The sequence below is a fragment of the Ovis canadensis genome, chromosome 17, assembly GCF_042477335.2.
Source record: "Ovis canadensis isolate MfBH-ARS-UI-01 breed Bighorn chromosome 17, ARS-UI_OviCan_v2, whole genome shotgun sequence".
Classification (NCBI taxonomy): domain Eukaryota; kingdom Metazoa; phylum Chordata; class Mammalia; order Artiodactyla; family Bovidae; genus Ovis; species Ovis canadensis.
In genome coordinates, this window is record NC_091261.1 from 69,238,185 (window position 1) to 69,254,324 (window position 16,140).

Sequence of the window (16,140 nt, forward strand, 5' to 3'; positions counted from 1 at the left end):
GAGAATGGAAGGAGACCAGTATAGTTCAAGAGAATACTTCCTACACCTGTCTAGATCCAGAAAGCTTAAAGCATAATTCAGCCTCCAAAATATGTTAAAGGCAGCTTTTAACACCGTGGCAGGTCTGTGATCAAACCCCACCAGTACTGTTGACTCAGATTAAGGGGCAAGTGTGGGAGTTTTTGGGTTCAGTTTAAAATCAGGGATGAGGACATATCTTTTATTTCCTTTGGTTGCATAGACCATGGTTTATCACACTTGTGCTCATAACAAGTTCCATTCTGCCCTCTAATTCTTTGTGTTCTCCCTCATATTCCACACTTTGGGTTGCTGTTCATGTGTTTTGTTTGGCTGAATTTATTACACAGTCAGAGGATGGATTTGGTACCAAGGATGTCACTACACCAGGTCATTCCACGCCGGTGCCTGAAGGGAAAAATGCCATGTCCCTTTTCAGTTCTACTAAAACAGGTGTGTACACTGATTATTTGCCTCACTTGGACTGTTGCTAAAGTAAATGCGAGGAAGATGCTTCTCTATTTAAGATTATGTGCTGATTGTAATAGCAATGATTTGACCTCATCTGTAATATATTTTTCATAGTTTGTTTTTCAGTTCCTTTCAAAACTGATAAGCATATTTGGCACTAATTGTATCTCGATTTAACTGACAGCGTAAGGAAGCAGTTGGCAGGCAGGGCATTGCTCACTGTCCTCTCCTCACCCCTTCTCCTTTGAGGAAGCTGCTCATTCGGTGCCTTTTGCCTCCTTCCCACAGATGTCCGGCAGGACAACGCTGCTGGCCGGGCAGGCTCCAGTAGCCTCACACAGGTGACAGACTTAGCGCCTTCCCTCCATGACTTAGACAACATCTTTGATAATTCTGATGACGACGAACTTGGGGTGAGTCTGCAGTAGCTACACACAAAAAAACGCATTCAGTGGATGGACCTAGTGTTTCAGTATTTCTTTATAGTTTGGTCTACTGAATTGGGAGCTCATATTTCAGGTTCTAAATGTTCTTCAAAAATGTTTGTGTACCTTGAAAGGATTCTGAAACTTGTTAGTATAGTCTCTGATAACCCTTGGGTTTTGTTTGTTGATGGCTTTTTTCCATTAGTGTTATTCCTGTTGTAAATATTAAAATCTTTCTTTTTTTATCTTTTTACTCCTCAATATGAGAATAACAGGAATGTATTATGTAGTCCCTTTAGCTTAGATTTTAAAAATAATGCCCATGTAGTGGGGCATATAGAACTTTTTGAACTTTACCATACTGAACTTTATGTCATAGAATAGTCAGCATTTAGAGAGATGATTACAAATATGATTTATACTTTGTAGGATTATGGCATCATAGGAAATAGAATTTATACATGTAAACATTAAATAATACAAGGTATCATGTGATTGGACTTCCCTGGTAGTTCAGCTGGTAAAGAATCCACCTACGATGCAGGAGACCTTGGTTTGATTCCTGGCTCAGGAAGACCCCCTGGAGAAGGGATAGGATACTCACTCTAGTATTCTTGGGCTTTCCTGGTAGCTCAGATGTTAAAGAATCCGCCTGCACTGTGGGAGACCTAGGTTCGACCCCTGGGTTGGGAAGATCCCCTGGAGGAGGGCATGGCAACTCACTCCAGTATTCTTGCTTGCAGAATGCCCATTGGACAGAGGAGCCTGGTGGGCTACAATCCATGGGGCTGCAAAGAGTCAGACACAACTGAGCGACTAAGCACAGCACAGCACAGCATATGCTTAAAGTGACAGATGAGAATTTATAATTCTCTGGAGAACAGCTGAGCTGAGTCAGGAAATGTGTGTTGTCATCACCCTAACTAAGCTGTACCTTTGTGTAAGCAGAAGTGCCCCTGTTATCTCTGGGGCACCTGGAGATGAGTAAGAGAGGCCTGCTCTTCAGTGAAGTCAAAGCATTAGTCCACTTTCTTTGATTTATATGTTTACTTTCCCATCCATCCAGTTGACATGATATTTGTTAATTATTTAATGATCAATTCCTTTTTGGCAGATTCTCTAGGTTTATAGATAAAATTAAATTACTAGTCTTATGCTTGAGGTGCTCACAGACTTTAGGAGAAATAACATATAAATAAAGTTTAAAGTATACTTAGCCCTGTGAGTGCAGTAATTTATCTGAATCTAAAGATGCTACCTGTTCAAGTATGAAGCAACAAGCCTTTAAGTAAAGGCTTGGAGGTTAAATAAGAATCAGGTTTCTAAAGCTCGTTCTCACTTTAAAATAAAATATATCTTGTTATTCTAAGTACTTCTTTCTGACTCCATGGACTATAACCCATGAGGCTCCTCTGTCCATGGGATTCTCCATGCAAGAATACTGGAGTCGGTTGCCATGCCCTCCTCCAGAGGATCTTTGTGACCAGGGATTGAACCCTCGTCTTGATCCTGCATTGGCAGGTTGGTTCTTTACCATTAGTGCCACCTGAGAAACCCAACTACTTAGAAGATGGGATAATCATGACCTCAAAAAATGAAATTGACTTGAAATGTGGGAAGACTTGGTTAGTGAGAGGCAGGGGAGGGATGTGTCTTTGAGCCTGGAAGGAGTCTTGGTTCAGCAAAGACCATGAACTGGCTGGGGCCTTGTGGGATAGTGAGCACATTGATCTATTTCCTAAGTGGGAGGTAAAGATTGCTGGGGCTGGGGAGGTACTTGGCCACACTTCAGGCTTTGGACCTCAAACTTTACTGGTAATGTGCTCTTCTGAAAGCTGCTGAGTGGGGAGCTGACCTGGTAGAAGTGGGTACTGTTTTGCACCAGTCTGATACATGGAAAGCGAGAGTACTATGTGGTAACTTGTTGGATTGAGAAACGAGGACCTAAATTCAGACAGTGGCTGCATGAAGAAAAGGACGTGGCACTGTGAAAAACACTGTGAGAAGAAATGACGCGTCCTTGTTCTTTGACCCAGGCATTGGAGATCCATTTTGTACCTAGTTGTGTCTGGAAAGCCATGTATTATCTAGGATTGGTTTTAGTGAGGGTTAGTTCAGATGCTTTGGTTTGGTGGTGGTGGTGAGAAGAAAGTGTGAAAAGTAAAGGAATTAAAAATAAGTAGAAAGAGAGATGTAAGAAAAGAAAAAACCAAGCTTTGTAGAGTCACCCAGTTTCTGTTCATAGCCAACATCCCTAGTGATTTTTGTCTCTGCTCTGAACCATCATCCTTACTCTATGTATAAATTATGAATTACTGACTAAATGAAGAGATGTTTACTCTGTTTTTTAAAAATATATTTTAGTAATGTTAATATGCAAAGGAGAATTGGACAGTTTTAACCTTAATTTTCATTTCTCTGGAACGGTTGTTTCTACTCTGACTTCTGGCCTGGCATTTAATCAAAGGAACAGTTTCCCTTAGGATCATTTTGCTAATTCATTTTATTAGTAACTGGAATTGGAGACTATTTTCCAGGTTTTGACCCCCAGACTTTAGTTTTTCACATTTCAACTGCATAACATTGAATGTGTGCTTAGTGGCTCAGTCATGTCCAACTCTTTGAGACCTCCTGGGCTGTAGCCTTCCAAGCTCCTCTGTCCATGGGGATTCTCCAATGAGTAAGTGAACATAAAAGGCCTTCTATTTGTGAGATTTTTTTTTTTCCTTTATCTTGCTTTCAATTCATTTGCATTCTTAAACATAATCTTGCCTATTAAGGGACTTAATTCAGGAGCTGACTGTGGCTCAGATCATGAACTCCTCATTGCCAAATTCAGACTTAAATTGAAGAAAGTGGGGAAAACCACTAGACCATTCAGGTAGGACCTAAATCAGATCCGTTATGATTATACAGTGGAAGTGAGAAATAGATTTAAAGGGACTAGATCTGATAGACAGAGTGCCTGATGAACTATGGACAGAGGTTTGTGACATTGTACAGGAGACAGGAATCAAGACCATCCCCAGGAAAAAGAAATGCAAAAATGCAAAATGGCTGTCTCAGGAGGCCTTACAAATAGCTGTGAAAAGAAGAGAAGCGAAAAGCAAAGGAGAAAAGGAAAGATATACCCATTTGAATGCAGAGTTCCAAAGAATAACAAGGAAAGATAAGAAAGCCTTCCTCAGTGATCAGTGCAAACAAATAGAGGAAAACAATAGAATGGGAAAGACTAGAGTTCTCTTCCAGAAAATTAAGAGTTATCAAGGGAGCATTTCATGCAAAGATGGGCTCAATAAAGGACAGAAATGGTATGGACCTTACAAAAGCACAAGATATTAAGGAGAGGTGGCAAGAATATGCAGAAGAACTGTACAGAAGAGATCTTCACAACCCAGATAATCATGATGATGTGATCACTCACCTAGAGCCAGACATCCTGGAATATGAAGTCAAGTGGGCTTTAGGAAGCATCACTACAAACAAAGCTAGTGGAGGTGGTGGAATTCCAGTTGAGCTATTTCAAATCCTAAAAGATGATTTAGGAAGTGCTGCATTCAATGTGCCAACAAATTTGGAAAACTCAGCAGTGGCCACAGGACTGGAAAAGGTCAGTTTTCATTCCAATCCCAAAGCAAAGCAATGCCAAAGAATGGTCAAACTACCACACAATTGCACTCATCTCACATGCTAGTAAAGTAATGCTCAAAATTCTCCAAGCCAGGCTTCAGCAGTACTTGAAATGTGAACTTCCAGATGTTCAAGCTGGATTTAGAAAAGGCAGAGGAACCAGAGATCAAATTGCCAACATCCTCTGGATCATTGAAAAAGCAAAAGAGTTCCAGAAAAACATCTATTTCTGCTTTATTGACCATGCCAAAGCCTTTGACTGTGTGTATCACAATAAACTGTGGAAAATTCTGAAAGAGATGGAAATACCAGAGCACTTGACTTGCCCCCTGAGAAATCTGTATGCAGGTCAGGAAGCAACAGTTAGAACTGGACATGGAACAACAAACTGGTTCCAAATAGGAAAAGGAATATGTCAAGGCTGTATATTGTCACCCTGCTTATTTAACTTATATGCAGAGTACATCATGAGAAATGCTGGACTGGATGAAGAACAAACTGGAATCAAGATTGCCAGGAGAAATATCAATAACCTCAGATATTCAGATGACATACCCTTATGGCAGAAAGTAAAGAACTAAAGAGCCTCTTAATTAAATGAAAGAGGAGAGTGAAAAAGTTGGCTTAAAGCTCAGCATTCAGAAAACTAAGATCATGGCATCTGGTCCCCATCACTTCATGGTACATAGACAGGGAAACAGTGGCAGACTTAATTTTTCTGGGCTCCAAAATCACTGCAGATGATGACTGCAGCCATGAAATTAAAAGATGCTTACTCCTTGGAAGGAAAGTTATGACTGAAAGTTAGATAGCATATTAAAAAGCAGAGACATTATTTTGCCAACAAAGGTCCATCTAGCCAAGGCTATGGTTTTTCCAGTAGTCCTGTATGAATACGAGAGTTGGACTGTAAACAAAGCTGAGTGCCGAAGAATTGATGCTTTTGAACTGTGGTATTGGAGAAGACTTTTGAAAGTCCCTTGGACTGCAGAAAGATCCAACCGGTCCATCATAAAGGAAATCAATCCTGAGTGTTCATTGGGAGGACTGATATTGAAGCTGAAACTCCAATCCTTTGGCCACCTGATGAAAAGAGCTGACTCATTTGAGAAGACCCTGATGCTGGGAAAGATTGAGGGCAGGAGGAGAAGGGAATGACAGAGGATGAGATGGTTGGATGGCATCAGCGACTCAATGGACATGAGTGTGAGTAAACTCCAGGTATTGGTGATGGACAGGGAGGCCTGGCGTCCTGTGGTTCATGGGGTCGCAAAAAGTCAGACATGTCTGAGCGACTAACTGAACTTAGCAAATCAAGGAAGAACCTCCTTCAAATGTATTGCATACACATTCCAATAATTTTATGAGGTGAGGGTTTCCCCATGAAGGTGAACAGTAACTGTAGAAGTAGGGATGTGTGTGCTCAGCCACCAAGTTGTGTCTGACTCTTTGTGACCCCACAGACTCTAGCCCACCAGGCTCCTCTGTTCGTGGAATTTCCCAGGCAAGAATGCTGGAATGGGTTGCCATTTCCTTCTCCAGGGGATCTTCCCAACCCAGAGGTTGAAACCACATCTCTTGTGTCTCCCACATTAGCAGGTGGATTCTTTACCACTTGAGCCATCTTGGAAGCCCAAGAAATAGGAATAGGAAATATCTTTCGTGTGTGTGTGTGTGTGTGTGTGGTGAAAAATAAGAGTTAATAGCTTGGGAGGGCTTGAGGTCATCTCTTTTAGCTGTCTGTTTCCAAACAGAAGGAAAACCAGACTGATGCCCAGTTACTACTTGGAGGCACCCCTTTGATGTGATTATTGTGTCCCTGAAACTGCTTCTCTCATGACCTTGGAGAGGGAATTGGCCCAAGGTCTGGGAGCTCTGCTCAGCTGGCAGTCTGCCCTCCCCTGACCCGTGACAAGAAGACCCAGTCAGTGCGTTTCTCATACTTGATAAGGTTGTAATCATCTCTTCTGTGTCACTGTCTGCTAGTATTTCTGGATGTTCACCTGGTGAAAATTTGTAGGGAAATGTGTTTCTATTCTTTTAAAATATGAATAGCCATACACTCTAAGCAATAGCTAACTACTGCCCTGCTTATATACAAATGTGCTGCTCGGTTTTAATAATTGTTTAATAATCTCTTCTTAGGCTGTGTCACCTGCACTGCGCTCATCAAAAATGCCTACGGTTGGGACAGAAGACCGGCCTCTTGGGAAGGATGGAAGAGCTGCTGTTCCTTATCCACCAAGTAAGAAAAAGACTGCTCCTGATATATACATAATGTTCTCATCCTCAGTGGTGCCTCACCTGAGTCCCCTCCTTTTTTTTTTTTCTCATTTTAACAGAATACTAAAAATAAATTAAAACTTGTATAAATTGGTATTCCTAGGGTGGCAGGTAGCTAAGAGACCCATTTAAATTTGAATTCTTTTGTTTTCAAATTAACTTTCATGGTTTAAACTATGAAACATGTGTTTCGGTTTGTTTTTCTCCTGGTCCTCTCCCAGCAGGGCAGATGCTGCGCAGTGGTTTTCAGAGCAACATTCTACCGTAAGAGCTTGTGTAGAATGTTTCCATTTTTACAAATTTAGTTCATACAAGGGTGATGAATAATTGTTTTCTGTGGTCCTTTTTCTGATTGATATTGAAGATTTTGTGTTTCGTTAAAGATATCAACTAGTTTTGTTATGTATGTGGACGAAAAACTTCCTTTTTTTCCTAAGAAACATTATTCTACAAGAGAGAAGAAAGTCAAGGTTGCTTATATGGGTACTCTGGAACCGAAACACAATTCCATTGCAAATCATTCTTGAATACCTTCTCATTAACTTCAGCTGGTAATGAGAACAAATTGAGGGGAAAAACCACCATGTCATAGGGATGAGTCAAAAAGTTTTATGAACCTATAAATGTACTGCTGATTTACTCAAATGTAGAACTGTGAAGTATACAGAGATTGGATTTTGACAGCTTTAGTGGATCCATAGCTTTTTAAAATATGCAAAGCTTTCTCAAGCATGACATGTATGAAAATGAATAATGATAGCCAGCCAGTTGCTGTAGTTTTTTTAATTAAACATTTTTCTTTTTTTATTACTCTGCACTGCAGAATTTTACAAACATGAAATTCACAGATTAAAAGAAACATTATTAAAGTAGATTCATCTGGAATAAGGCAGATGAATGAATTCTTCCCTTGCATTTAACCAGTTGCTGTGCTTTTTTTGACACATTGATATGTAATCATGTTAGATGTTAAAATGTCTGATAACTTGTCCAAGATTATTCACTCAGAAACATCCTACTAGTTAGTGTCATTGCCAGTAAAGAATATGGTGTACTCTCTCTTTTTTCTCTCATTTCTGTTCCAAAAGGAATTGCTTCAATAAGAAGCTACTCAGAATTTTATGATAAAGTGCAGGATATAAGAATTAATAAATTGGAAATATTGCAAAAATATTGGCGTCAGGAAAAACAGATAAACAAGAGTCAGGACCTAATTAACATGTCAAAGTATGTGTGTGTGTGTTGGGGGGGACATATGCACAGTATTTCCTTCAAAGATGAGACAATGAAAATAGCATGGCAGAAAACTCTTAATTTCTACAGTAGCTTATTGTACATCGAAGTTGAAAGACATAGCATTTAATGTCTAGAATAGCAGCACCATCCAACACAAGTACAAGGGAAGCCACAAATGAGAGCCACATAAGGTAATTTAAAATTTTCTGTTAGTTGCATTCAAAAGTAAAAAGAACCCTGTGAAATTAATTTTAATAGTATATTTAATTTGACTCAATGTATCCAGTACGTCATTTTTATATGTCATCAGCATAAAAATACTGAGATTTTTACATTCCATTTTTGTATTAACTCTGGAATCCAGGGTACCTTTTACACACAAGCATATCTCAGGATAGATGAGGCCCCCTTTTGGATGCTCCATAGCCATGTGGCTAGCAGATCCTCTCTTGCATAGCATAGGTCCATAATTACTCATTTGCATAGCATAGGTCCATAATTACTCATTTGCATATGTAATAATGAAGAAATCAACCTATAGTAACAGTTAATTTAGCATCAAGTCTGTGTTAAGTAAGTATTGTTACATTAATTAAAATGAAACGTTTCTCTTAGGTTTTATTATAAACCAGTCACTTATGAATTATCTTGGAAAGCATGTCAGTTTGAAGTGTGAGACTTTGAGGAGGCAAAATGAAAGAGTTGGACTTTTGAACTGGCTTTTTATTCTACAAGAGCAGTTACTATTTGTAAGGGATGAATACTAAGAAATTAATCTTAGCGATGATGCTTCTGTTGGAAGGCTTTGGTCTTCTGCATAAATACTTGATATACAGGGTAGGAAATGGAGAGTGTCCTGAATGGTGAGTTCCTGCTGAAGTGCAGCAGGTCTTGAGGACCGGCAGGGATGAGGAAGTGGAGCTTTGTGGGCAAGACTGTTAAACTCCAGTCCATCCTGGTAGCTGTTCCCACATTCACATTAGTCATTTTATGGGAAGGAAATTGAACAGGCGATTCTACTACAGGCAATATTTTTCTCCTTTAGAGCACCAGAATGTTTCTCTAGGTTTCTGTTTTCTTTCTGCCTTAGCTACTTTGAGTCCAGTTCCCTGTTTTTCATCTCAAAACTTTTTAGGGTCATTTCAGGAATTTCCTGTGACTGAATAGCCTTTTCCATCTTTTTCTAATCAAACCAAAATTAGGAGGGAGGACTAATTATTGCTGACTCTCACTACTTTCTGAGTATTTAGATGAACCTGGCAAACTTCTGTGCATACCTTATCTCATTTAACATGCACAAAAAATATGAGGGAGATATTATTCCCATTTTGTTGATGAGGAAATTAAAGCTATGGAGAGGTTACGAGTCTTCCTGATGAATAGCTCATAATGAGAATGGTGAAGACCGCTTTTTAACATAAATCTCTGGCAAGTGAAATATCATTTTATCCATACTTTTGGTCTGTGTTCTCTCTTACCTTTGACAAAAATGATCAAGGTGGCTGAGGCTTTGAAAACTGAGGTGTATAACTGTGTTCAGTAGCATTGAAAAAATTGAGGAGCCCTAAATGGCAAATGCCTTTTTTACATTTCTCAGAGAAAATTTGAAAACAAATTGAATAAAATAATTTTGGGATAACATTTTGTACCATAGCTTGAATACTTAATAAATTAGGAAAGGGCTGTGTTTAAGTTCATTGTCATTTTAATTCAAAGTGAATTTATATAGTTTCATTATTTTCCAAATATCTGCTCTGTTAATTAAGTTCTGTAATGTAATAGGAATTTGAAGATGTGATGAAGCAGACACGTGTTTTAAAACACTCTACTTACAAATTAATTTTATCTTTACATTGAACAGTAGCTGCTCTTTGGCTTGGGAAAAGGAATAGGGACCAAAAGTTAAAGATGATGAATATATTTCAAGAATAACCTATTTTTTTGTATTAAAGTTTTTAGTCTTATTTTAAAGAAGATGTATTGATTTGGTTGCTGCTGCATCTGAAGACCTGTTTTTCAGCTGCAGGACTTATCAACTATATAATCTGTCTGGTGGTTCTATGATAGTTTCTGGCTTGGCTTGTATCCCTAATACTGTGAATGGTTACATGATCTTAGGGTCAAATACTATTACAGCAAGAAAGTACCTTGAAGATCATCTTGGGAGTTTTACAGTAGGTTTTCTTCTTCTTCGCTCTCTTTTTAACTTTTTTTCCATAGCAGCAGCAGGTACTGTTTTGTCAAATGAAATCTTATACAGAATTCTATTATAAAAGTTAAATAGAAGTGGAGCTTCTCTAATGTAAGTAAAAGTTGAGATCTAAAACCCTGCCTATTGGCCTTTTTCTCCCCTTGTTGGTCCCTGAGGGCAAGAGAGGGTAGATTATTCAGGATTATCTAATTAACTAGGAAACATGGTAAAAATCATCTAATCCAGAGGTTCTCACCCTTTTCTGCTCCATAGGGTGGCAGCTTTCCCCTCCGTCCATGAACAGAGGGAAGAAAGCAAGCCTAATGAGAATCACACTCCTAGTCAAGCCTTTCCTTCTAGATGAAGGAACTAGGCCCGGAGGGAGGAAGTGACGGGGACACAGCAGTGCTGTGGTGGGACCGCCTGAGTGGGGGACCAGCCCACTGCCGCTCCTCTGTACAGCTCTGCCTCAGGCGCGAGCACAGGGCAGCTATTCTTTATTAAGCTCTGATCCAGTGCTGTAAGTCGTGTTAACATCTGTTCAGTAGTTGCAGTAAATTACACTGCTGTAGACAGTAGTTACTGTTTAAATGTTGATGTTGCTAGAAAGAGCAGTGTGGTTAAGAACTGAGGAGTTAGATATGTTTCTAGATCACTGGTTTAAACTTGTGCCTCCAAATATGCAAATACATTTGCTGTACAGGACACCCCCTAGTGGCCAGATTTCATAACCACAACTTGCATTTCATTCCATACACTACTACTTTAAGCATCAGTGCCTTAAAGAGACACTGGAAATGATGATGGTTAACCTCAGGTATATAACAATGATTTTTTTTTTAAAGGTTGAGAATCACTGTTCTAATATTATTTAAAAGATAATTTTTCCCCAGTTGATTTTCAATAAATTGTCTTTTGTTCTAGGTATGATTATTAATCCTGACTATGAAGTTTCATTTCCTTAGATTTTTCAGGGTGTCAGTTGTTAGAAGGGGGAAAAAATTATGTTTATGTAGACTTTGTTCACATAATTAATGTGAAGCCAAATTATAAAGTGTCAAGAGGACAGTGATAAAGATTCAGCAAAGGCTAATTTTCTGCTCATGGCCTTCTTCTTAGGAACTTCCATTATTAGTCCTCTATCATGTAACAGATATGCCCATTCAGTCAACATTATTTCTGATGCCAACTAGGGGGCCTGATTATGAACTGGGATTTTTTTTTTTTTTTTTTAAAGAAGTCAGGCCTGTTAAAATTTTACTTTCTTATTTATTTATTTATTTTTAGCAGTTGCAGACCTGCAGAGGATGTTCCCCACCCCTCCTTCTTTGGAACAGCACCCTGCATTTTCTCCTGTGATGAATTATAAAGATGGGATCAGCTCAGAGACAGTGACAGCATTAGGCATGATGGAAAGCCCGATGGTCAGTATGGTTTCAACACAGCTCACTGAATTCAAGATGGAAGTGGAAGATGGATTAGGAAGTCCCAAGCCAGAGGAAATAAAGGTAATTGCCAGGATATTACCGTACACAGACAGGCATGCATGCTCAGACTCTTCAGTTGTGTCCAACTCCGTGCAACCCCATAAACCACAGCCCATCAGGCTCCTCTGTCCATGAGATTCTCCAGGCAAGAATACCCAGGGATCGAACCCACATCTCATATCGCCTACATTAGCAGATGGACTCTTTACCACTAGCGCCAGCTGGGAAGCCCATACAAAGACAGGGTGGTTTTAAAGCACACTTTTCTACAACTTCTTTAAAATAGTAGTGTCTGTATGCAGTTATATACATACATTCCTAAGGGTTCTCTGAACTAGATCATGTGGTATGTCACTTGGCATATTAATTAGTGTCTTTTGATTAATTTAAATGTTGGCATTCACATTTTCCCATTGATCAGATAAGAGAAATAGTGAATTCAGTCATTTTTGTTGCTATTATGGTATGTCCGCAAGTTGTTTACAGCTTGATCACCAATCCCACTTTGTTGTCACAGGACTTTTCATATGTGCACAAAGTTCCAACTTTTCAGCCTTTTGTGGGATCCTCCATGTTTGCTCCACTGAAGATGTTGCCGAGCCAGTGCCTGCTACCTCTGAAGATTCCTGATGCCTGTCTGTTCCGGCCTTCGTGGGCAATCCCTCCTAAAATTGAGCAGCTGCCCATGCCGCCTGCAGCCACTTTCATTAGAGATGGCTACAAGTATGTGCTGGGATCGTGTCAAGTCGCCTGCTGTATTTAATGGGATTTGTATCATTTAACCTAAGTATTTACTTTACATGATGACAGCATTTCATTTGAAACTTCATCGGCCATTCGTGTTTTTGTGCATATTCTTTTGTGTTGAAAATATTATTTTCTAAATTTCATATATATGGGAACATTGAGGTTATTTGTGTGGAGAACCATGGTGTTTATGGTCATTCAGTGTCAAATTAGTGTCTGTCACAGAACCAAGCAGTAGATTGGAGTAGGTAATATTTTTAGGGTGATGGTGGTAAGTACTTCATTATATGTACTTTGATGATTTCAGATGTGTTTACTTAAGGCACTTTAAGGTTAACTATTCATATGCTAATTTCTGTTGCTGACCCCATGTCATACAAGAAAGCAGCAATAGAACGGTGCTGTGATATAGAGGAGGGAAAAGGAAGTATTTGTCATAGCTTGTACATAGTTTGTACTGTCCCCAAATAATTCTGACTTCAACAATGCAGAATTAGTTTTCCCTTTGATTGATAATTTCTTAATGACATAATGTAAATGCTTTAAAGTAAAAGGCCACAAACGCAAATGTCAGGACCAAGTAAGCAATATGTGAATGGAGTGGACAGGGTCGAGCAAAATACTAGCCGCCATTGACACTCAGTGTCGCTATAGGGGTGTGGGGAGAGCGGGGCCAACAGCAAACTGTTCGAGAGTGTGTGTTGTCCCCTTTAAAGGGACTTTTTTTTTTTTTTTTTTTGCTTTTTGCTTTTTTTTTTTGGCAGTTCAACCTTAGGGAGTTGTTCAGGCAGGAATGTGAGAGATTTTAATGTACATTTCCTTTTTAAAATGTTGATAGTTGGGAATTCCCTGGCAGTCCAGTGGTTAGGAATCGGCACTTTCACTGTGAATGGCCTGGGTTCAATCCTTGGTCAGGGAACTAAAATCCTGCAAGACGTGTAGCGTGCCCCGCCCATCCCCCCCCCACACACACAGAAAAAATTGTTGACAGTTAATTCAGAGTTACATTCTAAAAGCTAAGACAAATTTATGCTGTAGGTCCAGTTTGTGGGCTACTTTTGTGACCTTGTATAGAAATCATCTTAATGAAATCAACTTTAATTTTATAAGCAGACTTTATGCTTATGTTTGTGTAAAGTCTGTATTGGAATGAAAAACTGTGACAGTGAAGTACTTTAAAAGAACCTTAGACTTGGAGAAGTACATGGAGTCATAGGACTCGAATTCCTGCCTTTTTTGTTTAGTCTCTGTATGACCTTAAGGGATCCTTTTACCTAGGTCTTCTCCTCTTTAACATGGAGTTTCAGGCACAAGATTTTTGAAACGCTCTGAGAACTAATGGTTGTGGAAGCAACATGCCACCAACAGGATGAAAGTGTGTGCCCAGAAGCACTCTGTAGGGCAGGGCCTGGCTTATTCTCTGCTGCCGTTCTCCAGTCGTGTCCCAGCTTGTTTTGTCTCAAACTGGCCCGCACAGCTGGAGCAACTAGCACGCCAGGGGTTAGCATGCTGATCACAAGCAGTGCAGCCGCTTCAGGAGCCATTCCACAGCCTAGCCTCTTACACAAGCTCCTCAAAACAGTAACACACACCCCTTTGCTGCAAGATAGTTTCTGTAACTAGATAATTAGATCATTGTTTAGATCGAAATCTGTTGTCTGCCACCCCAGAGATTCTTGGTGTTCTAAACTGGCACTGTTAACTCTCTGGGATGAAATAAGTGTACTGTGCCTTTAAGTTCAGCACGTGGGGCTGGTGGTTCCCTTACTTCCTGGACTGCACAGTTGTGGCCTGTGGGAAGTCCTCCTGCTGTGGTCTGCATCACTGTGTGTGTGTGTGTGTCACTGTGTGTGTGTGTGTGTATTAGTTGCTCAGTTGTGTCTGACTCTCTGCGACCCCATGAACTGTAGCCCGCCAGGCTTCTCTGTCCATGGACTTCTCCAAGCAAGAATAGTAGAGTGGGTTGCCATTCCCTTCTCCAGAGGAACTTCCCAACCCAGGGATTGAACCCTGGTCTCCTGCATCGCAGGCAGATTCTTTACTGTTTGAGCTGCAGGGAAGTCCTCCCGCTTTATTACAGAACACACCAGCAGTCTCTTGATGCCGCTCATACTTGCCATGCACTGACTTTCCTTCCTCTTTTTTTTCCCCACTGTTGCATACCCAGCAACTAGGATGGGGTTGGTTGGTCCTCAGTTCATTTTCCTTGAATGGGAAAAGTCAGGTTCCTATACACAATAAACCATTTTACTGCCTTGGGAGCAATTTAATTATTTAGGTTTTCAGTTAATCATTGTAGTTCCTTTTCTGATCTGAACTGCATGATCATTTTAGAGTTTTGTTGAACAGGAAAATTTGAAAGGAGTCCAATTAGAGTAAAGATCATTATTACACACTTACTATTTTGCTCTCTGAGATAGCAGTGATTGCTGATCAGGGTTTCTGGGTCACGCGTTATCTGTACTCAAAGACACCGCTGTGCCTCAGATTGAACATTTCTTTGCAGAGCCTGATTTGGATTTTCAGGTTGGTAGGTTAGGCATAGGTAATTAAAAATCAGAAGAAAATGATTCAAAGAGCCATTACTTTATGACATTCTTCTTTCAAATTATAAGTGAATGAATATGTACTTTATTGGAGGAACATTAGTTTAAGTACAGTATTAACAGAAGAATTTTAAGCATTTAAAAAAATCTTATTTCTTTTGATACCTTCTAATTGGAAAGAGTGATCCCAATCTGTTTTATGGGTACCTCTAAGAATGTATATCAAGAACATTTTATTACAATAAGAACTTTTATTACAAAATCGTGGACACTGTTTTGTTTTCTTTGTGGCTGTTCCAGACAGAAGTCACTGCTTATGAGAAAACAGCACAGTGTGATTGTCTCTGGGGATTCAAACTCATGCTGTTTTGTATGGCATATGGAAAATAGAAGATGAACTGCAGTTGCCCACCACAGAAACCTGTTAGCAGTTTGGACACTTTGATGTAGCATGTATACTTACATGCAAAGACCGAATTAATACTAAGTCCTCTTGGCAGCATGTGTAACATTTGTATTCACTGTAATATATGACTGGCCAATGGGTTCCTCAGATAGAATTCCCTCATGGTCACTCATTACGATAAAAATGCTAGCTAGATAGGACTGCATTTTTTGGAAACTAGAAAAATGTTAAATTTTCATGTGCGTTTGATTATAACTGCTGTAGAATCGTATGTAGATTATAGCCTCAGAGAACAAGTACACTGGCAGACTTTCAGTCTCAAAAAAGGACAAAATTGTAATTGCAAATTAGATGGGAATTTCATCTATGGTCTTCTAGCTAATTTGGCATCTGAGCTCATGTGTTAAAGTTCTATTTAGTAGTTAAGAGTTCTTCAGAACTACTTTGTCCAAACCCAGCATCACGTTTTCTTGTTAAAAATAGCAAAAGTTTCCTCAAAAGATGAAGAGGAGGCTTGCTGAAGTGTGGACTAAGTGGAAGGGCACTGCTGTTATTGACTTATTCTTCATACCTTGCTGCTTGTTTTTCCACACACTGTACTGACTCCTTTGAATCCTTAAAAAAAAAAAGAAAACAAAACCAAATAAACCAAGCGATAGCATGCATAAATAAGAAGTGGCCAGGCCGGGCTGGGGTGCTG

At 39.6% G+C, this 16,140-nt stretch overlaps 1 protein-coding gene across 2 annotated transcripts in view; it reads left to right on the forward strand.

The window, feature by feature from the left end:
- The window catches only part of MED13L (mediator complex subunit 13L), a 283,206-nt gene that overhangs the window by 236,631 nt on the left and 30,435 nt on the right, over window positions 1-16,140 (forward strand). Inside the window, exons 12-16 of one of the 2 annotated variants that reach the window (XM_069557581.1) lie at window positions 369-471; window positions 778-902; window positions 6,690-6,789; window positions 11,542-11,762; window positions 12,259-12,464. In XM_069557581.1, coding sequence (XP_069413682.1) covers window positions 369-471; window positions 778-902; window positions 6,690-6,789; window positions 11,542-11,762; window positions 12,259-12,464 — 755 coding nt within the window. The remainder of the gene's footprint in view (window positions 1-368; window positions 472-777; window positions 903-6,689; window positions 6,790-11,541; window positions 11,763-12,258; window positions 12,465-16,140) is intronic. The other variant, XM_069557582.1, reaches the window with a different exon arrangement.